Here is a 26822-nt window from a genome sequence, read left to right as displayed (position 1 = left end):
AGAAAAATTTAAAAAATGTTAACATATTTGTCCCTTTTTGAAGTGTGATGGAAGACAAAGGCTGGAGCAGCAGCACCCCTTGCACTTTTAGCAACACCCCTGTGTTACGTACCATTGCTTTTCTCTCCATTTAGACTTTTTTTCTGAATAATTATCTACAGTAAACTGCTCCACCTAAGAATAGATGTCCCACCACTGTATATTTAAACAACCACACTTTGCACTGCAGTTTACTATGTGTTGCAACTCTACTAGACTTTAAGTGTTAGTTATCATACTTCTGTATGCATTACCTTGCTTCCCTGTACCATGGAATAACATAGGGATTGAAATTTGTTTACACAATTTTACTGTATTTGAGAGAAATTGCAAAAATATAGAAGATTTAAATGTTTAAATAAAAATGTTTTGTAATTAAACTGATTTACAATAATATTCAATAAACTTAATATCTTGGCATGTGCCTGCAAACGGGCTTGCATACTTGTCAAGGTCCCTGCCACTGGTTTGCATCGGCCACATCAACACAGACGCCTCTCCTATCATCTTCGGAACTTTGTGTTCACCTTTCGGGGACGAGAAGAATTAAGGATGGGGGCTGTGCTGCGTCTGTGTTGTGTTGTGGGACTGTTCAAAAGACGCACTGTACCTGCAGGACTCTGAGCTCCTGTTGCATGGAGCTCGGGGCTTGCAATCTAGGCATGGGGGAATTGTCGGTTTTGGGGCTCTGATCGGTTGGTGTGTACAATGTTGCTGTTTAATGTTGGGGGCGGGTATTTAAGGAGAGCCGGCAAGCTACTCTGGTTGGAGTGTGGTGGAGTGTATAGAGAAGTGCTGAGAAAGAGCCCTGTCCATTTGTTGTGTGATCCTGAAATGCACCTAATAAAAGACCTGATGTTTGGAAACGCATACCTGCATCACGACTCTTGATTACAGCGCGTTCGCTACAATATTGTATTAGTGCTGAGAAAATAAAAAAAAAGTTCTTCCAAACAAATTCCTTAAAACGTGATAACAGACATTTAGAAAACTACAGGATTAAATGCTTTAGATTTGAACGTTTACCCTTTTTAATTTTAGAAACGAATGTGTTCTTTTCACTGGTGGGTGGAACACCCAGTACCACCTGAGTGTTAGAAGGCTATGTAATCTCTTTAAATATTTAATATGTTTATAATTTAGTCTTAACCATCATTTTTGTTAAGTTTACTTCTAAGTTATACAGTAGGTGACAGCAACAAACAATGACACTACAGCCACTACATCAAATGTCTACTGATTTGCCAGGGAGTGAGAGAGACCTGTGTCCATGGTATGTTGTTGGTTCTGTAATCAGCACCCGTTTCCGAGAGGACAAACATAAGTGTAACACCACAGGTTCATAGAAGCGGCGGGCTTGGGGCTTTGGTTTGTGTTTTCAGTTAAAGCAGAACAAAAATAATATTGCATTTGTGTGTTCTCATTAGTATGGACAGTTTGTGTGGTTTAAATTGCTAATCGGAGTTATTAACATGAACCTGGAGGGATTGCGGAAACGCGTCCGGCAGTATATCGATCAGGTAACTTTTTATCATTGATGACAGTAAATTGGGGGCTGTATGGCAAATGAATAATAAATAGATAATTAATTAATTAAATAAATAAATAAATAAATAAATAAATACCCGGTGTTTGTAAGTGTACTTTATTGCTTTCAGTGAATGCTTTCGGTTATATTTTAATACAAGCCCAGTCAGAAAATGTATGTACGACATTTAATTTATGTCGCAATAGGCCTCAGTCTTAAGTCAGTATCTTTTGTTTTAGTTTTTTGGTGGTACTGTCCAGTGCATAGTTTTTATGTATTTAAGATTGAAATGATGCAGCATATTCTTTTTATTTTACAGCAACAATATCAGAGTGCCTTATTTTGGGCAGACAAAGTTGCATCGCTGTCTCATGGTAAGCTTTATTAATATTATGTTTTTGGGTGGGTGGGTAGTACCTTAATAGTGTCCTAATATTACATCTTAGTATTTGATTGTCACCAACATATGCCTCTTTACTGTACCACACACATGAGTTAGTTAACTTCTAATTGGTAGTACTTTTGCCATGGGTGTGACCCCTATCCTGACTACACATGTGGGATAATACAAGTTTGAGGCAGATTTTTTGGGGGTGGTGGGGGGGAGTTTGATATTATGTTAACCTTTATTGATCCCATTGTTAAAGTGCCGATGTGAACTTTTGGGAGACACGAACATGTTGGCTATTCAGGGGTATAACTTATGAAAGTATTCCATACCTTTCTCTAGGTCTGCAATTTTAAAAGAAATAGGGCTACATGTTACATCAAACATGTATTTTGTTATTTATAACCATCTTAATAGCACATGCACTTTGAGAGTGAAATTCTCCCTGCCTTTCTACACCTTCTATTCTGTTCTGGACATTAAACAACCTCTGTGCGGTCACGGTGGACTGACTCCCCTAGTTTGTCCATTGCAATTCCCGGGCCCTCCTCGGGATATTGGGGTGCAGCACTCAGTGTGTATTTGCTGTGACACGCAATGCTTTTCAAATTATGCATGTGAGCCCTACATTGAGAATGGAAGTGAAAGCAGGCAACTTGGAGATTATTTCATTAGTTATCCCCATTAAGCAAAGTTTAGTTCAAGAAGAAAGGTAGACCAGTTGGTTGTTATCTGTCATTAATTCAACATGGAATGCATGCATTGCATGTAGTAACAAGCTCAGTATTGACTGTACACTCTCTGTGTAGAGGATCCCCAAGATGTTTACTGGCTAGCGCAGTGCCTTTATCTCACATCACAGTATCATAGCGCTTCACATGCTCTTCGGTCACGAAAACTAGATAAGGTAAGTTGTACCTTTCACTTCATTTTCAGTAGTAGATACTTTTCTCTTTGAAGCAAACTGCAGATTGAAATGTAATAGTGAATGTTTTAACTATGCAGCACTAAACCATGAACACCTTGGTTCATGATGTCTCTGAATCCCCTTGATTCTAAATGTTTTGCAATTATTCTTTGATAATGGACTCAATGCCACCTTTAGTCCTATGTTGCTGTATTAATATAATTATCAGGAAGGTTAGTTGTTCACAGTGTTTTCTTTCTAGTGCTTAAACGTCTATCAAATAAAAAGGTCTTCTGTGTATAATATAGACGTTTTGGTACATCAGTCTCTTGCGCAACCGATATTACATGGTTTAAATCTGGTTCTGTGTTAACATTTTTAATGTGTAACATTGTAAAGGCTAATACATTTTAATGTTAAAATGTTTCCATGTTTTACAGTTCCATTTAGCTTGTCAGTATCTTGCTTCAAGATGTCATGTAAGTATTTATTTATTTATTTATTTGTTTGTTTAAGCCATTACAAATAAACTGTATAATGTCTAGCCTTAAGACACATGTTTTATTGTCGATCCTAGTTTTAAATAAAAAATGTATTTTGTACAGTAGCAAGAAAGTTTTGTAGAGAAAGGGATCAGCTGCATAGATGAAACATCACACAGAAAAAAGAACTACATTGACAAATTGCAATCGCTATGCCATTTTTAATGTTAGTTTTAAATCTACACAAAGTATTACCTTAAAAATACAACCACTTATATAAATTCACATAGTTTGGCTGTGTTTGTACTTATTAAAACAAAACCAAATACAGCCTTCCACAACACGTTGCTTCAATCACATGATTTAAACACACTGACAGCAACTATTGCATAAGAACATAAGAAAGTTTACAAACGAGAGGAGGCCATTCGGCCCATTTTGCTCATTTGGTGGTTGGTAGCTTATTGATCTCAGAATCTCATCAAGCAGCTTCTTGAAAGATCCCAGGGTGTCAGCCTCAACAACATTACTGGGGAGTTGGTTCCAGACCCTCACAATTCTCTGCATAAAAAAGTGCCTCCTATTTTGTGTTCTGAATGCCCCTTTATCTAATCTCCATTTGTGACCCCAGGTCCTTTTTTCTTTTTTCAGGTTGAAAAAGTCCCTTGGGTTGACATTGTCAATACCTTTTTAGAATGTTCAATTCTTGAATCAGATCGTCGCATAGTTTTCTTTGTTCAAGACTGAATAGATTCAATTCTTTAAGCCTGTCTGCATATGATATGCCTTTTAAACCCGGAATAATTCCGGTCGCTCTTCTTTGCACTCTTTCTAGCGAGGTGACCAGAACTGAACACAGTATTCTAGATGAGGACTTACTAATGCATTGTAAAGTTTTAACATTACTTCCCTTGATTTAAATTCAGCACTTTTCACAATATATCCAAGCATCTTGTTGGCCTTTTTTATAGCTTCCCCACATTGTCTAGATGAAGACATTTCTGAATCAACATAAACTCCTAGGTCTTTTTCATAGATTACTTCTTGAATTTCAGTATCTCCCATATGGTATTTATAATGCACATTTTTATTGCCTGCGTGCAGTACCTTACACTTTTCTCTATTAAGTGTCATTTGCCATGTCTGCCCAGTTCTGAATGCTGTCTAGATCATTTTGAATGACCTTTACTGCTCAACGGTGTTTGCCACTCCCCCTATTTTTGTGTCGTCTGCATATTGAACAAGTTTGCTTACTATATCAGAATCTGTCATTAATGTAGATTAGGAATAGCAGAGGACCTAATACTGATCCCTGTGGTACACCACTGGTTACCTCGCTCCATTTCGAGGTTTCTCCTCTAATCAGTACTTTCTGTTTTCTGCATGTTAACCACTCACTAATCCATGTACATGCATTTCCATGAATCCCTACTGCGTTCAGTTTAAGAATTCATCTTTTATGCTGGACTTAAAAAGCTAACCTTAGGAAAATAATGCCGTAGCTGGTTTTGTAGGCCTTGCAAGTGTGGCAGGATGATGTCCTTTATCTTCAACTCAAAGAATTAATTTTCGCTCATGAAATCTGTCATCGGGGAGAAAGTTTCAAAACTGCCATCCTGCACACGTGAACACCAAATATTAAGCTTTTGAATGAATGCTTCGATCTTGTCATTCATAAAAAGGTTTGTATCACGTCCTTGTAGGCTTTTGTTGAGCTCATTAAGCCGATCACACACATCCGCGAGATAAGCAAGCATTGCAAGCCGCTGTGAATCTTGGCGAAGTCCAGCATAAGGAAATCGTTGTTTTATCTAGAAAAAAACACTGCTTCTCGTCTCAGCTCAAACAAACGTGTCAAAACCTTCCCACGGGAAAGCCATTGTACTTCAGTATGAAACAGCAATTGCTGATGTTCAGAACCCATTTCTTTGCATTGAATGTTATAGAAATTTAATTGTTATCTATATTTCACTCCCTTTAGTGCTGACAGTAACTTAATATCACCTGTCAAAATGTTTTATTTGAAAACGTACTGTAAAATGTGCCTATTCATTTTCACATGAAGTGTACTATTAGAATTATACGCCAATATAGAATGAAGAAAACTGATGAAATAGTAGAGCTTTAAAATTATAGTTGAAATCTGCAACACAGGAATGCAGCACTTCTTTCCTGCCCTGCCCACTCGCTGCCAGTTCCCATACAAGTAGAAGGGATCAGTCTAACTCTGAGGTCTGCTAATGTTGTGGATCAGCAGATCCTGAACTTTGTTCCCTGTGTTTTTTTCATTGCAATCGATACTACGATAGTACAGAGCTGGGGATGATCTGCAGAGAGTACTGTACTAGCTAGTATTCAACTAAATACAGAGCTCAGGACTACATTCTGAAGTTCGTTGCAATTGACCAATTGTGTCGAAGTTCATTTTCACTTTTATTTAGGCTATATATGAGTCTAATTTCTAACTAAACATGTATGACACACTACAGAGAAATGCAACAAATCATTATAGGAGTAAAAATAAGAAAACAGAGATTGTCCTAAAATGAAAGGATAAACATTTGCAACAGTCTCTAAATAGGGAAGAGGTGAAAATATAATCAGAAAATCAAGCAGTGGGAGGGAAGACGGTCTAAATAAAACAGAGCAGAAAAGGGAAAGAAAGAAAACAAAGCAGATTGTATTACTGTATGTGGTGAGGTGCCAGTCAGTCTCGCTATGATGCCAGTAAACATAATTTGTCTGTTGGAAAAGGGAACTACGTAACCTAATACAAGAGAATTTCTTTCTTTTTCTTTGATACTCATTTATGTATTGGTTCTGAAACTCAATGTTTTTGTGAATTAGCTATTACTTTTTTTTGTAGAATTCAATAGCTGCCACTTTGTGGGTTGTTCTAAAATGTATTGTCTACAGTGATCACAATGGCTGTTCAGTTTAACAGAGAAAATACATGGGTGCAAATGAACTTTGTTGCCTTTTCACTTTTAATATTTTTGTTTTATCGCCATCATGTAAACCACCTTCAGACGTGTACATTAATGTTGTGTTTCCACTTACGACTCGGACCTGAACTGGCGTAGCTTCGAGCAGATGAAAGGATTCTTATCATTTGAGCTACCCGTTTACACTTAAGCACAGGCCTAACCTGGCTCTGGCCCCGTATGCGCACACATAGCCCCTAAACTTCAGTGCATGCCCGATGACGTTGTATCGCCCACCAATGGCAAACGTGGCAAACCGCTGCATTCACAGTACAGCAAAAAACAGACCAAAGCTATCGCAGATCCCACTCTTAAGCAGGCCACTTTTGAGGATGGCTGGACCTGGGACGGCTGTGTTCACCTAAGCCATCTGTCGGTTTAAAGTGGCTAGTGTAAACTGGATACAAAGGTGCTATACAATCAAATCTAAAATCTTTATAATGCCTTGGGTGAACAAGGCACTTTTGATTGGCTGGACAGATTCCAAGCAGTGCTGGTGGTAGGCCATAGAGATAGTTGGATCTCATTAGCCTCTTCATAAGCTCTGGTTTTATTTTGTGAATAATTTTGTGAAATAGTTATTAATTGTGTACAAATTATTATACTTTTAACATGCTTTGTTTTTTTCAGTATGCTGCGAAAGAGTACCAGCAAGCCCTTGATATCCTTGACATGGAAGAACCTATTAATAAAAGGCTACTGGACAAGAGCACAAAGGAGGACAATGGTATCAAAGATTATACTAAAGACTGGGGAATGTCTACCTCTTCAGTAAGTGATAAACCCTGGTCAATGTGGTAGTGTTCTATTTTATATTGCTTTGGATCTTACTCTAATATCTATTTCCCCATGGCTGTGACTAGATAGATTTCAGCAAAATCCACTCTACTGTTGAATACTAACTGCCTAAACATTATATTGAGTTATTTGTTCTAGAAAGCAATGTGACCTTTTAACTTGATCCAAAGTATAGCAGCACTTGTGTTCTTGTTATAAAGCAGAACACGAATTGCACGAATATGGTGCCTGATTACAGCCCTATTAAAAGAGCATTGTTTTTCTTAATCAGACTGTGCTCGATTAACAAAAAACGTGGTCGTAAATTTAGTAGCTTCCCCCCCCCAGGTTTTTACCGGCTAATTAAATTCCAGTAAAAGCTCTTTTTGCTGTTTCTTTGCCTTACAATTCAAGTAAAGTCTATTATATTATTTGTAGAGGTCTACTTAAATTGCGTTAAATTTACGTATTTTTCGCAGGTAGGTTATGGAATAAAATTAGGATTTCGCGGACCTGTTTAAACATTACTTAAACCTAAGTAGACAATATCTCGGAGCACTATAAAGCCTAAAAATAGTGGTACTTGCTTCCTTACTAAAACAGAGTGCTGTTATTTGTTAAAGGCAAGCATGCAACATCCCCCCCAGCAGTTGCTGCCGACATTCTGTGTCTGGTGTGGACTTGCCCATACATTGAGACTGCAAGTTCTGTATCCACTGAATTGGTTGGAAGTGTAAGGCAAAGCTTTGCCAAGGTACAGATGTGAAAATCGATTAGAAACAGTCCCAAAACTTGATATTTTATTGAAACCTCATGATTTCTTTGAAATGTTTATCCTGTTTGATGGTCAGACAAACATTTCATCGCTGACCTTCTACACCTGCCCCCCCACCCACACCCCGAGTGAAATTCAGAGACAATGTGAAAGTTTGTTTTGCTGTTTTATCAGAAACATGTAAAAAATAGGTTGTTTGTGACTCCCTGTGATGCCTTCATCCAGATCAAGAGCTCAATTTGCCTTTTACGGGGGAAGATCTATGATGCCATGGACAACAGACCCCTGGCAACCTCCAGCTACAAAGAGGCCTTGAAGCTAGACGTTTACTGCTTTGAAGCATTCGACCTTTTAACATCGCATCACATGTTGACTGCCCAAGAAGGTAGGAATTAATTATTATTATTATTATTATTATTATTATTATTATTATTATTATTATTATTATTGTGATTGTGATGATGCATCCCTGTAAGGAGGCTTGTGTGTGTTTGCAAACCCACTGCTGTAAACACAATTATTAATACCTCATGAATCATATGTTGGCTACTTCATTTTTTTCAGAGTTATGGAAGCTCTGTAGGCATGCGCTGCAGCTGACATATTGTGATTGTTTGGTTTCCAGATGATAAAGACCAAACGCTTTGACATACTGCTTTCATAATAGGTACAAAGACGTATTATGTGGATCTCTAGGTAAAGTTCCATTGTGGGTGTGGTATAAGAAAAAACAACCCTTTTCTGGTTTGCAAAGCTACCGTCACCACAGTGTCAAAACCTTGTATCTCAGAAACCATTTGAGGTACTGACTTCATATTTCCAGGTTCTTATAAACCCTTTATGCTAAATGCATTACTCACCATGAAAGACAGCTGCCATATTGAGGTCATGTGACTAAGTTACAGCTGTATAGAAACATTACAGTATTTTAATGTTAATTATTGATACACAGCTGTATTTGATTCTTGCTTTCATTACCAATTTTGTCCAAATTAACCCTTTCACTGAGTCATTTGGTTTTTATAGTTTGTACACAGTTGTATTCTGTGATTTTCGAAGTTCCATTACAGGTGGTGACCACTTAAAATGAGCTGTTTCCGTGCCACATTGTTTTTAATCTCTGGATATATCAATGATAGTCCTTTTCACAACTGCATATTACTTCAATGAGGCTATGCTAACAGCGAAGCTTTGTTTGTAGAAGACCACAACTAACTGATTTACTTACAGCCCTGTTCACGAGTGATCAGCTCAAATATAGAATGCCGCTTTAGTCAAAAGTAGTGTATTGTTATATATTTTTACATCCAGTATGAAATTGAGAATATATTGGTGAGTTGGGGTACAATATATGTGATTTAAGAATATGTGACATATATTTTTTGTATTTAAGGTATATATCTTATCAGGAATGTATACAGTAGAGACACAGTTTGTATTGGTAAGAATGAAAGATTTATTGGTGGATTTTTTTTGTGTGTGTGTTCCCCCAGAAAAAGAATTTCTTGATTCCCTACCTCTAAGCCAACAGTGTACAGAAGAAGAAGAAGACCTGCTCCATTTTCTATTTGAAAATAAATTGAAAAAGGCAAGTGGATCAGCAGAAACAGTAACTATACACACTAAGAGTGCTGTAGACCAGTGGTACACAAACTTGTTTATGACGCCCCCTTTTCTTAGCATACATTTTGTTGCGCGCGGCCCCAACTGACATGCATATTAAAATGTTAGAACTTAACGTTGTAATTTAACATTATAGTTTTAACTTTTTTTTTACGGATTTAATGTAATCAATAAATAATAATAATAAATCCTATGTTTAACTACAAAGTCCAGATTTCGCTAAAAATACTTAAATGTTAACAAACACATTAAGTTTTGAAATTTGTACTTTTCAGATATAATTTATAAATGTTGAAAATGCGTACAACAAATTTAAACATTTTATAATCTGTCTTTTTTTTTTACATTTGGCGAGTCCACATTTAGCTAACATTTCTAGCAAATAAATCCATGAAAAAATACATTACTTTAACTTTTTTACATTTGGCAATTTCATAACAGGTACATCTGAAATAACATTATTGTTCAGTACTTAAATCTGAAAATATAAATCTGGATTTTCACAAAATAAATATTTATTTTCTAAATCTGAAGCTAACATGAAATGAGCCCCCATCCATTGAAGCGTTTGATTTGGCATTGTATGCTGCAGATCTGCCCTTCCACTCCGAGAGTCAATCTCTCCACTTCAAAATTTAAGAATGTGTTTAACGTTTATGTATCTAGCTAAACCTGGACATTTTTTTTTTTTTAATCTAGGGCAAATTCAATATTTACATTAATTCTGGGGGGAAAAGCGTGACTGTGTTATGCTGCATAGAATGGATAATGTTTCATTGCTCTGTTTATGTTCCTTTAATCTACTCTATTTCTAAGAGGGGGGAACAGGAAACTACCTTGATGGAATATCATTAAATAAAGTATACTATAAGCCCATTCATATTTGCTTGTACAACAACAGACCATTGTACAAGAGTTCTCTTCTATAGAGAAATTGGATGGGCTTTGCAAAGTTGCTTTGGAACCAACCACCCCTTTTTTCTTCTCACAGTATAACAAACCCAGTGAAACCGTGGTTACGGACACAGTTGATGGTCTTCAGGGAAACTTGGACGTTGTTGTGTCTTTAGCAGAGAGACATTATTATAACTGTGATTTTAAAATGTGCTACAAACTCACATCGACGTAAGTATACAGTTAGTGCCATTTTTAACTGATATGACCAATCGAGCATACCCACAGTCTGATGCTTGTTTTAGTTTTCAGACCATAGAAATGTAGAAACTTCCGTCATCTATTTTACTCGGTTGTTAATGTAAATATTTTGTTTAATTTGTGGTACAGCATTGTGCTGGTTTATAATAAAGTAATTTGCATTTTTTTCCCAGGGTAATGGAAAAAGATCCTTTTCATGCAAATTGTCTACCTGTGCATATAGGAACACTTGTAGAACTCAGCAAAGCAAATGGTAAGATTCTATCTGGCTGCTTAGTCAATTTTCCACCCAGTGTGCAGCAACCAAGCCTCCTTTTTAAAGTTTTTTTTTTTTGTAAATATGCAAAGCCCCAGCAGTAACGGAACAAAGGTTATACTGTGCACATTAGTATTAAATTTAATAGAAAACAAATGAGCAAAATAAATGTGCCTACTGACAAGATGGCGTACTAAAAAAAAAAAGAACATTTATTTAGCTTGTATCTTTACCATTGCATATCTACTCTTCCCTTTATCTGTATCCTGTAGAACAGTTCAGACATACTATTATGTTGCATTTAAATACCTAAGAACTGTATCTTCATTTAGTTGTAATTGACACCCTCCTATCTCTTTGCAAATTGCATTTCTCTTATTACTGCTTAGGAAATGTGTTGAACATCTTCATTTTAAATTGTGAAGCGAAATAGGTATGTCAAAAAATGATTAAAATATATAATGTGAAGACATGTTAACTATTTTCTTTAATTTCCTGCTTAATCTTATTGTTTTAGAACTATACTACCTTTAATATATGACTGTCCAAATTTCCTAAGTGGTAATATAATATCAGAGTATATTGCGACCAGTTCAGATCCCCTGAACAAATATCCACTCTGCCTTTTTTTCCCCTCCACCCACAGAACTGTTTTATCTTTCACATAAATTGGTGGATTTGTACCCAAATAGCCCAGTAAGTAAATTTTTTTGTGACAAATAACTGTTAATTTAAGAAATTAAGTATTACTACTTCTGTAAATCCTGTGTATTAAATAATTGTTTTGCCAGCATAAATTTATTTCTGGTGTGTGTGTGTGTGTGTGTAGATATTATATATAAAAAAATATAGGGTGATTAGAAAGTAAGTTTAAGGGGCTCCCAAGTGGCGCATCCAGTAAAGGTGCTCCACGTGGAGTGCAGGATGTGCCCTATAGCCTGGAGATCGCAGGTTCGAAGCCAGGCTATGTCGCTGCCGACCGTGACCGGGGGTCAAGGGGGCGGCACACAATTGGCAGAGCGCCGTCCCGGTAGGGAGGGCGTAGGTTGGCAGGGGAATCCACGGTTCACCACACATGAGCGACCCCTGTGGTCGATAGGGCGCCTGCGGTTCTGCAGTGGAACCACTATAGGTCTGGTGGCCTTGCTGTGGATCCGCAGTGCGAAAAATGACGGGTTGGCAGGAGCACGTTTCGGAAGACGCGTGTTCCAGCCTCTGTTTCCCGAGTCGTCAGGGGGGTTGCAGCAGTGAACCAGGATCAAATAATAATAATTGGGCATTTCAAATTGGGGAGAAAACCAGGGTAAAAAATTGCCGACGGCTAAATTACAAAAAAAAAAAAATATTAGTTAGTTAGTTTCTCACATCAACGCACCATATCTCACAAACATAAACTTAGTTTCATATCACCCTGAGAGAAAATACTAGTATTGTATAATTGCTGTATGTGTGACATTCATGTCTGTATAAATAGATTTTTATTAAATACTGCGTGTGACTTTTAAAGTTGTTCTTTTGCCCAGGTGTCCTGGTTCGCAGTAGGATGTTATTACCTCATGGTCGGTCACAAAAATGAACATGCAAGGAGATATCTCAGGTATATAAATGCACCAACCATTTACTACTTTAAGTTTGTTCCATTGAAATGTTGTTTAATTTCAAGAGCATTCCTTTTCAGCAAAGCCACCACTCTAGAGAGGACCTATGGACCTGCATGGATTGCTTATGGCCACTCATTTGCAGTAGAAAGTGAACATGACCAGGCCATGGCAGCCTACTTCACAGCTGCACAGCTAATGAAAGGGTATGTTAACCGCTGGTTTTATTGTTATTGTTCTCTGCTGGAACGTTTTAAAATGTTGCTTTTATAGTGCTGTTCGCTAAATATTCTCAGTTATGAAAGTTCTTCATAACTTTCTTCCAACAGCTTTTGAATTCCCTTCCCATTCTCAAGTGAGTTACATGATTGTGTTTCTCCAGTGATTCCACATGTTTAGAAGAAGAAATAAAATGTGCAGCCTACAGCAAATTTTTTATTTTTATTTTAGTTTTTCCTGACCAGCGACAGGCTGCATACAATACTATAAAAGTGCACTTCTTTCTTTACCAAAACATTGCCAAGGGTGGCGGTTCTAAAACTAGCCCATCCTTCCTGCCTGTTTCTGTAAAATACGGGCAAGATTGTCTGTAGCTTTGGGTTGTTTAGATTATCGTCAGCATATTTTAAGTGATTGGAAGCTGAAATTACTTTAAAACACACTTTTCTTATACCAATACAGTATTGGTGAGCGATAATTGGTTTGTTTGAAAACCAGGCTTTAATCACTGATAATAGGTGCACAGGCGGTGATTCCATGAGTGCTTCAGGGCTCAAGCACCAATGGGGGAAAATAAGGTCCCGCATAGTGCAAATAAATCACCTCTTCTGTGAAATTATACTGTGGATGCTTCATAAGCAGCACTGTTATTGCAGCGTTTAAAAAATATAAAATCCATTTATACAATGTCTCCCAGCTTTCTTGAAAAGATCTGCATTTCCCTTGTTTTTCTTTTGTATTTGTTATGTTCTCATTAGTATCTAAACCTAGTAGATACAGCGTCCATCAGTTCTGGCAGATTCTACTGTACTTGCTGGAGTGTTTTTCTCCCACTGCTAATTAAAATTAGCCACCTAGCTAACAATTTCATCCCGAGGGCTACAGTGAAACGTACTGTCTTTAAATTGGGACTTTAGTGAAGACCGCGTGTGTGTGTGAGTACAATAATTATTGTAGATAGTAATTCATAGCCAGCCAGCATTTTTGTAAATAGCAACACATGTAATGTACAATAAAATAAACATGCGGAGCTTCATGGTTGGCAAGGTAACAGAGCTGAGAGAATGTTTTCCTCTGTCATCCCGTCTGGTGCTGTCAGTGTCAGTTTCTCAGCACACAGTACAGTAGTCGCTCAGTAACGAGGTGCAAACAAGCGATTGATCGATCTGTATGAGCATTTACAAAGGTGCGCATACAGTTGTTAAAAATAAATAAATAATGTAAGCCTATTTTTATTGACCCCAACCGTTGTTGTTGATTCCAACTTAGGCACTTCACATAAGGATATATATGAAAAATCAAGCCAAGTTGAACAAATTCAAGGTTAATTAGCATGTGCTGCGTCAGTAATCAATTAGTGAATTGTCCTTTTTTTTGTTTGTTCACAGATGTCATCTTCCAATGTTATACATTGGTCTTGAATATGGTTTGACAAATAACTCTAAGCTGGCGGAGAGGTTTTTTAGCCAGGCACTCAGTATCGCCCCGGAGGATCCGTTTGTCATGCACGAAGTTGGAGTGGTGGCTTTCCAGAACGGAGAGTAAGTAAGACTGGCACTTGATCAAATCGAAATCTACTGGCACTGAACTTCCACAGAACTTCTCATAAGCTTATCACTGTGTTAAAATTGAACTTAGACACAATACTGAATTGTTGAATTAAGTTGTTTGTTACTTGTTTTGTAAGATTTTATAGTTGCCCTTTTTTGTATAAGGATCTTTTAATGAATCTTTCCCTACAGTATATACCTTAACTTCTGTTTATGTGGTTATAATGTAACTCGCTGTGGACAAAGCCTGCAAAACATTGACCCTTACATTAGCACTAATAGTTTGTGTGAGTGACTGATTATTTGTTTATATTCTATTTTGAAAAGACAGCAAAAGTATCATCATAAACGCAAGTCATCTGCCTTCACAGAAATTTGGTATATCTTGGCTATTTATTGATTGTGTTGATACATCTGTGATAACTGCTTCCAATTGTCTATACTGTTTTAGTTGGAAGACAGCAGAGAAATGGTTTCTTGATGCGATGGAGAAAATAAAAGCTATTGGAAGTGAGGTAAATACAGCTGTTGCCTAAATACTGTACAATGAAAAGAACAACTTCACAACATCAGTTTGCTGATGCCTTTTGTTGCATATCCCCATGTTTAGTGTAGTGCCACATTTCCAACTGCATCAGTAAATCACTGAGTCATTTAGTCTCCTTTTGTTCCAGAATCCAACTATATGTGAAACCTGTTGGAACAGTGTCATTTAAATGAATGTACTGAATTGTTACAATAATGGGCTTTCCCCAAGAGAAATAACCAGTTCTCTCAAACACAAACAAACTGCATCGTAGTTTCCTGGAAACTGCTAACTTCCATTTGTCTTTGTGAGCTATCAGAACTTTTCAGATCAATCCATTGTTTTTGAGTTTCAGAATCTGGGCATATATGCAGGGCTCCAGACTGCACCTAAAATGGTCACAAATGTGACAAACATTTTTGCAACCTGTTTTTTCGTGGTGAGGCGTCTGACGCCTGTAACACAGAAATGCTGCCTCTCCAATTCAAATCATGTCAATATTTTTATGAACAGTCTGTATAAAAAATTCAAGAGATTTAGAACAAGAACAGCAAAAAATTAAAAAATACACTTACGGTTTGTGTGTTGCACACGTTCCATTAACAAAATACCCTGAAAACTTCAAATAAATAATTATTTTAATGAAGGGCTGTAATGCAGCAAAAAGCTCAATAATTAAACAAAAAGGAAATGAAAAGGTTACTGTAATAAACTGAAAAAAAGTTATTTGTGAACTTCAATAAGCCAACATTAAGTCAAATCATAGGGTGCTGTGAACAGGACAGCGCCACTGGCTAGGCGGTTACTACCAAGAAGACTGACACAGACGCTGCAAGTTTATGCGCTGGTGTGCTCTAATAATAAGAAATAATAAAACAATAAGCACACGAATAAAATCAGTTGAAACAAACAGTTGAACAAAAACAATACAAACACTTCAAACTCTCCCGCAGTTTCAGGCCGTACCGCTGCTTTCAAGGAAACACGGCAGCCAAACTCCCCTAAACGCCAACAGCACAGCAACACACACTTTCACCAACACTGACATTAACTCTGATAATAAAACATCAACACCCGTGACTACCCTCTTTATACACCTGTCTTAACCATTAATCACCACTTACTCAATTTACGGCTCCTGCCACATTCCCACGTGTTCCTGCGGGGGAAGAATTTATCCCCCTTCCTGCCAACCCAATATTCCTCTCCCCCCCCACACACACACACCTGTGCACTGGCAAGGCTTTCACCCTGCCACAGGTGCATAAATAAAGTTTTGAGTCAACAAGAACAGATTTTAATTTTTCCGACTGTTGCATCTTCTTTAGCAGCCACAACTGTCCCAGATGTAATAGATTCGGTTACACTGTTTACCATCAGGAGTTTAAGGATTAGTTAATTGCACAGCAGGTTCCCTAGTTAGATGATGAGCTGATGATACCTCTTCATCCAGAGAAGCAGGCACTGTAATTTAAGACATTCCCATAATTATTATTATTATTATTATTATTATTATTATTATTATTATTTGTATATTTAGCAGACTCTGTTATACAAGGCGACTTACAGAGACTAGGGTGTGTGAACTATGCATCAGCTGCAGAGTCACTTACAACTACGTCTCACCCAAAAGACGGAGCACAAGGAGGTTAAGTGACTTGCTCAGGGTCATACAACGAGTCAGTGGCTGAGGTGGGATTTGAACTGGGGACCTCCTGGTTACAAGCCCTTTTCTTTAACCACTGGACCACACAGCCTCCTAATACCTGTTTACCAATTCTCCAGGTCTGACCACACAGGCCTCTAACCCAGAGGCAGACAGACAACTCGTTAGAAATTGATTTTTTAAATAAAATAACGAATGAAATGTAGCGTGAGTTTTGTACTAAAGCAGGGTCAGCTGTTGCAGGGAAAACCAAAATGTATTTCTCAATCTGACCATTTTAAGAAAGGTGAAACCAGAAGGCTTAGAAATACTTAACTGTAATTAGGAAATGTACTGCTGAGAGAGAAAAATATTGAAATTAAAAAAAACAACCTGCCATTCACTAAATTTAAGCTCTCAGATTGTACTAATGAAAATCTCAAATATATGACAATGGGCTTACTGTGGTGTATTTAATATTGTAAAAAGCAGAACAAACTCACTGAGACCAGTGCAGTCAACTGCTGCATAGATTAATCCATTCATCAGAATGAGGCAACAAACAAGTGAGTACAGCCATTAAGTTACTGTTTTAGTATCACTAGTGTCTTGGCAAGTTACATTTGAAGCAGTTAAATATGTTAGCAACCAACGTGTTTCTGAATTGTCACCCAACAGTTGAATTTGGCGACCAGTTGTTTTTGTCCTAGGAGCCATTGGCTCAGAAGGCAAAATGTTTGTCTGGAGCCCTGATATGGAGGAAGTCGGCTCTCCCACCATCTTCATTTTTTACAAATACATACAGTCGGTCCAAGTCATGATTGTCTGTTTTTTTCAATGGAGCTAATTTGCTCAAATTTTATTTTTAAGGCTATGGCAGCTTCCTAGATTTTAAATCCATTAACATTACAGCCTAATAGGTCTTCAAAAGCCTTTAAAAAATAAATTCAATGTTTTGTTTGAAATGAAAAAGGTTGATTTATAAATGGTTTGCCTGTTTAGAAAATGTTTCCTCCTTCAGACTTGAGTGACTTTTTTTCATTGTTGCCTTGTTACCAAAATAGGTTATTTTACATCTACTTCAGGCCTCTTCAATCAAAAGGGGGTTGGATAGTGGAGACTAATTAATGAGCCTTTTACTGCAGAGATTGTTGTTGGTGTGCCTAATTGAATATGTATTAAAGTTATTTCAGTTTAGATAATTGTCCTTTTTTTGTCATACAGCCTGCACCTTGTTGCCAGATTTGCACCTGGTCTCTCTTGCTTTGGGTAATAATAATAAATAGTACTATTACCAGTGCTATACTTGGTGCATTATACTATACAATATGAATGGTACTACTATGATATTACCGCCCAGGTTATTATTGTGCACTCTAATCGGTGTTGTACAAAATCTCTGCCAAAATTGTAAATTGCATTTCAGAAATATGAAGGAGGTTCCTTAACTAGCTACACAAATTATCCAAATTAGCAGACCATGACCATAACTGGTGCATTGTATTCCCTTGTTAACATTTTATTGATTTTATATATTTTTTTACCTAGGTAGTTTGGCATGTTAAAGTAATAATTAACTGTTTTATAGACACACAAAGTGTTGCTTTTTTGGGATCACACTTGCTAGTGTTCATCTGTAAGATAAAATAAAAAATGACCAGAGCTTTTTCTCCCCCCCCCCCACCCCCGCAGGTGACTGTTGATAAATGGGAGCCTCTGTTAAATAACCTTGGTCATGTATGTCGGAAACTTAAGTAAGTAAACAATTGTGTACTGTTTTATGCAGGCAGCCTGGTGGGACTAGATCAAATGTAATTTGAAGTACAAAAAAGCTGTTTCCCAATCATATGCTCCCTTCCAGGCATCTGAATAGAGGTGGTAACTTTAACATATTTATAGTCATGTTGGCTATCATTGTATTTGGAGTAATTTCTTTGTCAAGTTAACAATAAACAGATAACAACAAACAAACAACCAACAAATCTAGCTACGATACAATACCGGGAAAAATTAAATATATCAAACAAATTCACCCGAAGTAGAGCTCACCAAAAAATAAGTAACATTGTGTTAAATATCATTTTGCCACAGCAGGTCTTGGCTGTGATGTTGCACAATCCTCCCAGGCAGACCAGAGAGAATTAATATCATCTGGTACCTGCATAGAAATATTCCACAATGAAGTCTTGTGTCATGAAGTAAGATGACGACAAACAAATATTCAGCTAAATGTGTGTCAGAAGCATGCCATGGAATACTGCACCCGTCCTAATAACCAGGTGCAGCTTATGCATGAGATGACTAGCACAAGCTGGCACGACAGTAGGCATTCTAGTGTGGGTTACAACATGCAGAAAGGTGCCAGCCCAGTACAATAGGAAGGTGATGTTTCTTCCTTATTCATCCTTTGCAGTATGAAGCCGTAACAAGATCAGGGCAGTCTGTTTAACGAATATCACTGTCACACAAGATAACCTATAATATATAAATGCAGCATTTGTTTGTGTTGAAAATTATTGTCACAAGTTAAATTTGTTCACCTTTTATAAAACTCAAAAGGAGAAGGGGGGCAGGTGGGCATGGATACTAAACTACTCTCTCCTCTCTCAGGAGATGATCACATTGCCCCTTTGTGCTCTCCATGAGTGTAGATAAATAGGACTTCGTTCTTTGTAGCTAAATCCCCAACTCGAACAGCGACCTAGTTTCCATGGAAACGTATTGTTTGGTATTGCACACCGCTTTTTTTTTTGCATGATTCTTGGTTCTAATATGGTATATTAGTGTTGTCGTATTTACAGGTTTAAACTGGATTGATGGTTTTAAAAGGAGCAGGAGAGGAGAAGCAGATGTTCCTGTAATTAATTAGGCATCTCTTCATGTACAATGAACAAATCAGCCGTGGACTAGATGTAGAAAATTTCAAGTACCATGGAGGACAGCAAAATGTCCAATTACTGCTTTCATGATTCAACTATTTTGTCTGGTAAATACTAGCCTGCAAAAAAAGCAGGGTTGCTTGGTTCTCTCTTTTTATTTTACTGAAAGACTTTGTTGCTTCTGTAGGAAATATGACCAAGCACTGGAGTACCACCGACAGGCCCTTGTGCTGATTCCCCAGCATGCTTCCACGTATTCTGCTATTGGATATGTCTACAGTCTTATGGGCGACTTTGAGAGTGCTATTGACTATTTCCACACAGTAAGATTTTGCTCCATTTTCTATACACCGCCACCCTCATTACAATTAAAAGCAAAACCATTTTCTTTCAAGTTTACTTGTAATAGCCTTACATAAATTCATTTTCCAGGAACACCTTTTGGTACAGCTTTAACTGTGGTGCATAACACCTGATTCGAGATGTATGACTATTCTGATAAACTCGTATTGTCTGTCAGATGATTTATGAACTGCTATTAAAATGTAATTTACCAGGAGTTATCTGTTATCTATCGTGGCTGAAAATAAGTGACAAAATGAAAATTCAAGTTGTATACTGTTATATATTATATCTGCAGTGTCTTTTTGTTCATGTAAGTGTTTTACCAACACTAATAAATTGCAACTTCTTTTTTTTAAATGCAGGCCCTTGGTCTCAGAAGAGATGACACATTTTCTGTAACAATGCTAGGACACTGCATTGAAATGTACATTGGAGATACAGATGCATATATAGGTATGTTACCCATTTGATGCCAGAACTATAGTTCTTCTGTAATGTGCAATAACTACATTTTGCTAGAATGGGGCTTTTTTTCTAATTAATGTAAATGGTGTAATTATGTAGTCAGCAATAAATTTCTGTGAAGCTTTGTTGGAAAATATAAGCCAATTTGAAAGTAATCTAGCTGCTTTCTAGTATGACATTGTAGTGTATTTTGGGGCCACTTTAATATTCAATATACTGTGACTGTTTTAAAAAATGTATTAACTTGTTTTAGGAACGGACATCCAAGACAAGTTACGAAACACTCAGAGTACTCCAGCACTAATGAAAATGCTGACAAACCCAGCGGATGCCAATGAGCTCAGAACACAGCCACTGGAGGAGAGTGGCATCATGGCCTTGGAGACTTCTCCAAATCCAGAGAAATCAATAGAGGCTGCTCCCAGACTTAATGAAACCTTAGAGTTTGAGATGTATGAAAGTGATATGATGTTAGAGACGTCTATGTCTGACACCAGCACGTGATGGGCCCAATTCGTAGTGCCTTTCTTGACGTCTGGATTATTGTTGAACTTGTTGCAAGTGAATCCTCCCGGAATGATGATATCGTATAATCAAAGGTTTGGAAAATTGTATGTTAAACGCAACCTACAAGGAAGAAAAGCACAGCAGCCAGGAAAAAATCTGGTCATGAGCAAACCAACTAAGTATTCCATGCCTGTGGATTTTTACATAATTCAATAAATAAAACATGCTTAATTCCACTTTTAAATATGTCCAACACGAGAATGAAGTTAATACATTTATTAAAAATCATTGGACTTATTTTTTGTAAACTATAAAAAGTAATTTAAATGTTTTTGTTTTTTTGTGTGTGTAATTGCATCAAACTTACGGGGGTACATTTTAAAACTGAGTAATCTTCAATTAGAATTGAGTTTCAGCAAATCAGGCAATGTGTTCCAAGTATGAGGTGCCTTAAAAGCTAAAGTTTAATTAAGTACTAGACTTCTGTTCCATTATATTTAACATTGTTTTGTTGTGCCTGAATGCTAACGTATAATGAGGCTGCTTACTGGAAATGCCTGAATGGAATGTGGCTTTGTAAATCTTAAACTTTCTCATTACTGTTGGCAAACAAAATGTATTCCTATTTCTCAGCAAAGCAAGTGTCAAGTGTCAATTGGTGGCTGTGAAACCACCCCCATAATAATGTAATTATACCTGTTGTGGAAGGGTGGTGGACAATTCACTGACACACAGGAGACAGAACTTTATTTGTAACGCCGCTGAGGCGCACTGATTTATTTTAGCCCACAGAGGGCGCTGTTGTCTGTGGCCTGAATACCGGCAACAGTAATCAGGTCCACAGGAATACCAACACAGGTAAACAGTTCAATGCAGGTGCACTCACAGGTGCTCTGAAAATAATAATAATAATAATAATGAATGACAAAAGGTGAAAGAAAACGGGAAAATAAAACTACAAAACAAGTGTTGCTGGCACCTGATCATTCTAGTAACTACACTTCACAATAGTTTTTGTAACAAGAATGGTAGGGGTGTTATTTGCATGAATTTGCCCTTCTTTAGTTTGCATATTATACTTCCTGATACAGTTAAAGACAACCAGACTAATCCCACAATATAATAACATGAGCTATCAGGCAGGTAAAAGAATGATACTGCTATATAATTGAAATTCATTACATTCCAAATGCTATGAAAACAAAAAGTTAAACACTTTTTTTTAATGCAGAGTTGTAAATGCATAGTTTGTTATTAACCAGTAATATCTAAAACGGCAAGATCATTGAAACATAATTCGGCTCTGCCCTGTGGAATTCTTTCAGTTGATTGATTGGATAAAGGGAAGTACTTGCTATACTCTGTATATTTGCCTGCTTAAAACCTATTTAAGTGGTTTGTAGTTATGTATGGATATAGGTTTTAGTGGTACCATTTTTTTTTTTTTTTGTGTGACACCTATAGGCTAAATCTTGACTACAATGTGTTTTCAGTATATATATATCCTTCATAGTGAGTGTATGCACTTGTATCACAAAACCTAGTTTCCATAGCACAATTTAGTTTGAGAACTATAAACTACATAAATACATACATTTGAATATCTGATGCATTATACCTGACAAAAATTACTGCATTTTGGTTTTAGGATGCTGTGTGTAAATTTAGGTTCACTTCTTATTTAGAATTGGAGGGCTAGTATTGCTATGCCAAATCATGCAGAATGTCATAAATATTGTAAATGAAGTCTGTGCCACACACTGTACACATGCACTTCAGGTGGGCTGACGTTTCTGCAGAAACGTCTTTCAAGAGCATTTACGTCAAAGCAGCTCCATCAGTTCACTTCAAAACCTAGTCGAGAGGCACAAACAAAGATCACTCGCTTATGCAACCAAGACAGAAAGATCTGTGACCTGTTTACAGATGATGCTGAATCCAGGGATGGGATGCACGCCGTCTAAATCCAAAGCCACTTACACGCATGACAAAGTCTGGAGGGATTTGGACACCTGCTCCACCTTGGTCTCCGGTCTCAAGAGCTCAGTGTCCACTCCTGAAAGGCCGTCTCCTAGACCCTGTTTTGAAGACCCCAGTATGAAACAAAACTTTTTAAATGGTGAGTACTCTTTACTTCTGCATATACTTTAAAGACCTTTGCTCTGCTTCACAGTATTCAAAGCGTGTTTTAGCATCACATTTTAGGCACGTAGCGATATCCCAGACAGCTGAATGCTGTCACGATTCCTCCAAGGTGCCATGCAGACACATCAAGATTAAGCATCTAAACTTGATCTTGTGCATCCCTGTATGTAGAAGTAATTTTGTTTATTGCTTTGTTGTGTATTTAGTAGTTTATTTATTTTTGTATTTCTATTAAAACGTCCTGATGTTATCTCTGTGGTGCATAATTTTAGTTCCAATATTAAAACTTTTAAATATTTGATCCCTTTATTGTATGTATTTGAGACTGTTCTTATTGAATGTAATGGAATCATTTTCTTTCAACTTCAAGATGAAAACTGTTCTCTCAAATTAGCATGCTCTCCCATAATAAAAATTAATGAGAAAGTCTATTTCCTAACCCTGTTGCGTGTGTTTTTTCTTTTTGTGTGTGTGTGTGTGCCTCCAGTCCCTTGCCGGGACTACCATGGCAGGAGTCTAAGTCAGCCCAGCAGCCCTGATATGTGGAGCACCTTCAGCACCCCTAGTGCCAATAGCCCACTCTGCCAACCCCGACCAAGCATCAAACCCAGCAGCAGTGACAGTGACTCATCCGACAGTGAGACGCCTTGCAGGCAGAAAAGGTGACCGCGACCTGGCTTCCCAGATATAACTTCGACCTTTATCTAAAAAAATACAATTGTTATTTTTAATTCAAATGACTGTGTGTGTTTTTTTAGGCTGTTTTTCAAACCACCACAGAATGAAGTACTGTTACCCATGGAAATCAATCAATGCGTTATGTTACTAGGGACTTTTCTGCTTCACAGCACCGACACGTGAATTTTAAATTTATATGAATCATTATTAGAACATAGGAACGTTTACAAACGAGAGGAGGCCATTCAGCCCATCTTGCTCGTTTGGTTAGTAGCTTTTTGGTTGTTAGTAGCTTTATTATTCATACTGTTACCTTCATGGTGCAGAATTTGCATTTGGGAATTGCAGTTTCTCAGCCTCTCCTAAATACAGGGAAAAATTATGTTTTAATGTTTATCTAGTTTAATTGACATGCATAATGTAGTGTGATATAACATGTCTTACACTTGTGGAGATATACATATATTTCAGCCTCTAATATTAATGAAAGGTACAATTAAAGTACAGAAGTATTTGAATCAACAATGTAGCGCTCTTATGGGCCATCATTAAAAAGACACTGCTTCGTGGAATCTTGTGAAGCACTGAGCAAACATAACTCCTATATTATCACATGTACTCTTTTTGCTAATAATATGTATATAGAATATCTGCACTGTAATTAAAACAGTACTTAACAGGGTTTGGTTAGGACTATTTTTTTACAACATGGAGAAAAAGAATGCATGTAAACTGTATACAGAAGTGTGTGTATATATATATATATATATATATATATATATATATATATATATATATATATATATACATACATACATACATATACACACACACACACACAGTAAAACCCGTTTGGTACCTGGGAAATGTACCAGATTACTCAGTGTGCTGGGTTAAGTTCTGTAAAAAAAATCTAATACTGTACCTAAAAATAAATATAGAAGGTAAAAATGACAAACTATTTGAACATTTAAAAAAATACTATTACATTACATTCAGTAGAAGCACTGTCCAGGTATATCCTGTCATTCAAGGACTGTAATCATTTTTATTTCACAATCTCCGTTATGTACCATACCTGCACAACATGTGCGTATTACACATCAATGCTGCTGTGTAAGAAAAATCGCAAGCCTTTGTGCCGGACTGCACTGTACGATTCACATTCATTTTAGACAGACAACAATTGTAAATCTTGCTGGATTCAAGAACAGACAGGTTCCAGATTGCAGAGGGTATCACCCTGTTGGTTTCAATAGGTATTTGGACAGGACCTAAAGAATATGCAGAATTATACAGCATGCCCGTTCTGTAGAGGGGCTGATATAGACGGTTAAAAAAAAATAAAAATAAATCCTAGTTATAAAATTCTTTGCACTTTTAGCCACATATTTGTTAATTTAATTAAATGTTTAGTAAGTTGGTGTATTTCTGTTTAACAAATGTTTTGCATATATTTTGCAGACAAGTAATACTGTTTTCTTACATGTTATAATTATTATTAATGTTGCAAAATGATCTCCCAATTCACTGTTTTGAACAATTAAAGACTGTGGATGTGTGTTCTATGTATATTATAGAGCAGACCCCATGATGTATGTTTACAGTATTCAAATAAATTGGAAGTTATGCATGTGGATAAAGACTATTCTTTTTATTCTATGTATTGTAAGTGGGCAGATATGCAAAATTCAACTGGTTAGTTTTAATTAGAAAGATGGAAAATAACAAATGTCTGTTAACAAAAATAACTCGCTTTAAAATGTATTTGGTTAATATGTACATAAAATAAAATATGCCGATTTATACTTGTATATTATCAGATTACTTTTTTTATTTCCATTTGTTATTCTTTTGTTTCGTTTTGTAGACAAAAATTAACATTTTTTTTAAATTATGAATACTCAATTAATGAATGTTTAATTTCCCCTTGTATGGACAACAGGATGACTGCACCTACCTGTAATTTATAGACAAGAGAAATAAGAGCCAGTGGAATTCAGATCTCTATTATACTTTGTATTAACTGGGCAATAATTGCCCCACTACCCCACCACTGAACTGTCTGTCTTGAAACCTATATTATTGATGTATAGCCTTTTATTTGGTTTAAAGTTATATCCTAGTTTTGGGATCATTTAACACTGAGCCCAAGACTAATGACCACCTCAAGTAAACTGAATAAGGTATTCTTTTCATTATAAATATGTTGGGACTATTGTGTAGAGAATGCAGTAGATGACATATTGTATATCGTAATACTGTAAAATAGGGGACCTGAAAGAAAAAAAAGGGAGTGCCTCCTGTCATTGGTTATGTTTCATTCTATTTACCTTTTAACGGTGACTCTGTGTATTTCAAAATACACTTTTTTTCAGTTCCATAACTGACATTATTATTAGATTATGTAGATAGAGCGCATAATGGTGTGTGTACAAAGCAAACTATGAATGTGGGAAGGAAGGCGTGCACAAGGAGGATGTAAACATTTAAATTATTGTTTAAAATAAGTGAGACCAAAAAATGTACTTTCTTGAGGGTGCGGTTTAAAAATTTGAACAAAGGGCTTTGTGCCATCTTGGTCAACACAAACATAAATGAAGTCAAAACGAAATCAAACCAGAAATGTTTAAGAGAAAAAAAGCAGCAGGATAATGTATAGGGAATAGCGTATCTATGGCTTGTAAACATGTAAAATAGATATGTGTACAAAGTAATCGTGGTTTTGGAAGTATAAATGTTTCACTAATGTTTTTATTGGTTGGCGCTAATAATCAAAGATGACAGAGAATCAGGGATGACAGCTGCGAACCAAATGTAGAGACACTGTCTGAGATTGTAGTCTGTAACACAATCACTGATATGGTCAACGGTTAAAACAATGTGGCAGTTACACAGTTAATTTGTTATACCTGTAATGGAACTTCAACATCTGATGGATCTAAATACCATCATCGTTGAATATTTAAAATAGGATCGAACCTGGCATGTCACTTAGTTTTAAAGACAAAAAAGTGCATTAATCATGAGAAAGTAGATGAACATGACCTATACGCAGTGTAGTTTCACATATGACTTGATATAGCCTCAAATTCTGATGTGCTTAAGTATGTTCTTGCCAAGTTACATCATTAGTGAATTAATGCATCTCGAGATACTGTATCTGTGACTTATGGACAGAGAGACAGGCCACAGATAATCAAGATGTCTCCATACCCCCAGATTATGAAATAATATATTGCCCTAAATAATGTCAATTTCAAGTTTAATCATAATTTTTCAAGATAAATGATCTTTGTGTGAGTCAGAGGCTAAATCATTTATGAAACCCTCACTGTTATGTGCTGAATA

The 26822-nt window shown here is 36.7% G+C and overlaps 1 protein-coding gene across 2 annotated transcripts; it reads left to right on the top strand.

Annotated features, from left to right (window-relative positions):
• The first annotated feature begins 1289 nt into the window (after window positions 1-1289).
• On the top strand, window positions 1290-20892 carry LOC117406108 (cell division cycle protein 16 homolog). 2 transcript variants are annotated; one of them, XM_034009927.3, is made up of 18 exons: window positions 1290-1559; window positions 1887-1941; window positions 2765-2862; window positions 3303-3341; window positions 6959-7099; window positions 8106-8265; window positions 9374-9468; window positions 10495-10628; window positions 10832-10911; window positions 11561-11610; window positions 12438-12511; window positions 12593-12718; window positions 14120-14272; window positions 14733-14796; window positions 18145-18206; window positions 19519-19654; window positions 20039-20129; window positions 20395-20892. In XM_034009927.3, exons 1-18 carry the CDS (start codon window positions 1512-1514, stop codon window positions 20643-20645), a joined length of 1857 nt encoding a protein of 618 aa, XP_033865818.3. In that variant the 5' UTR covers window positions 1290-1511; the 3' UTR covers window positions 20646-20892. The 2 variants fall into 2 exon arrangements, with proteins under 2 accessions (XP_033865818.3, XP_058885978.1); XM_059029995.1 differs by lacking the exon at window positions 1290-1559 and adding an exon at window positions 1717-1741.
• Window positions 20893-26822: the final 5930 nt, after the last annotated feature.

Source organism: Acipenser ruthenus, chromosome 9 (genome assembly GCF_902713425.1).
Source record: "Acipenser ruthenus chromosome 9, fAciRut3.2 maternal haplotype, whole genome shotgun sequence".
Taxonomy (NCBI): Eukaryota; Metazoa; Chordata; class Actinopteri; order Acipenseriformes; family Acipenseridae; genus Acipenser; species Acipenser ruthenus.
The sequence above is the reverse complement of the archived record's forward strand: the minus strand, read 5'-3'. Positions and strand labels throughout refer to the sequence as shown.

Coding starts and splice junctions, on each gene's coding strand:
- LOC117406108 (XM_034009927.3), top strand. CDS start 1,512: ATGAACCTGGAGGGATTGCGGAAACGCGTCCGGCAGTATATCGATCAG. Junction 1,560..1,886: donor TCCGGCAGTATATCGATCAG/GTAACTTTTTAT, acceptor TTTATTTTACAG/CAACAATATCAGAGTGCCTT. Junction 3,342..6,958: donor ATCTTGCTTCAAGATGTCAT/GTAAGTATTTAT, acceptor TGTTTTTTTCAG/TATGCTGCGAAAGAGTACCA.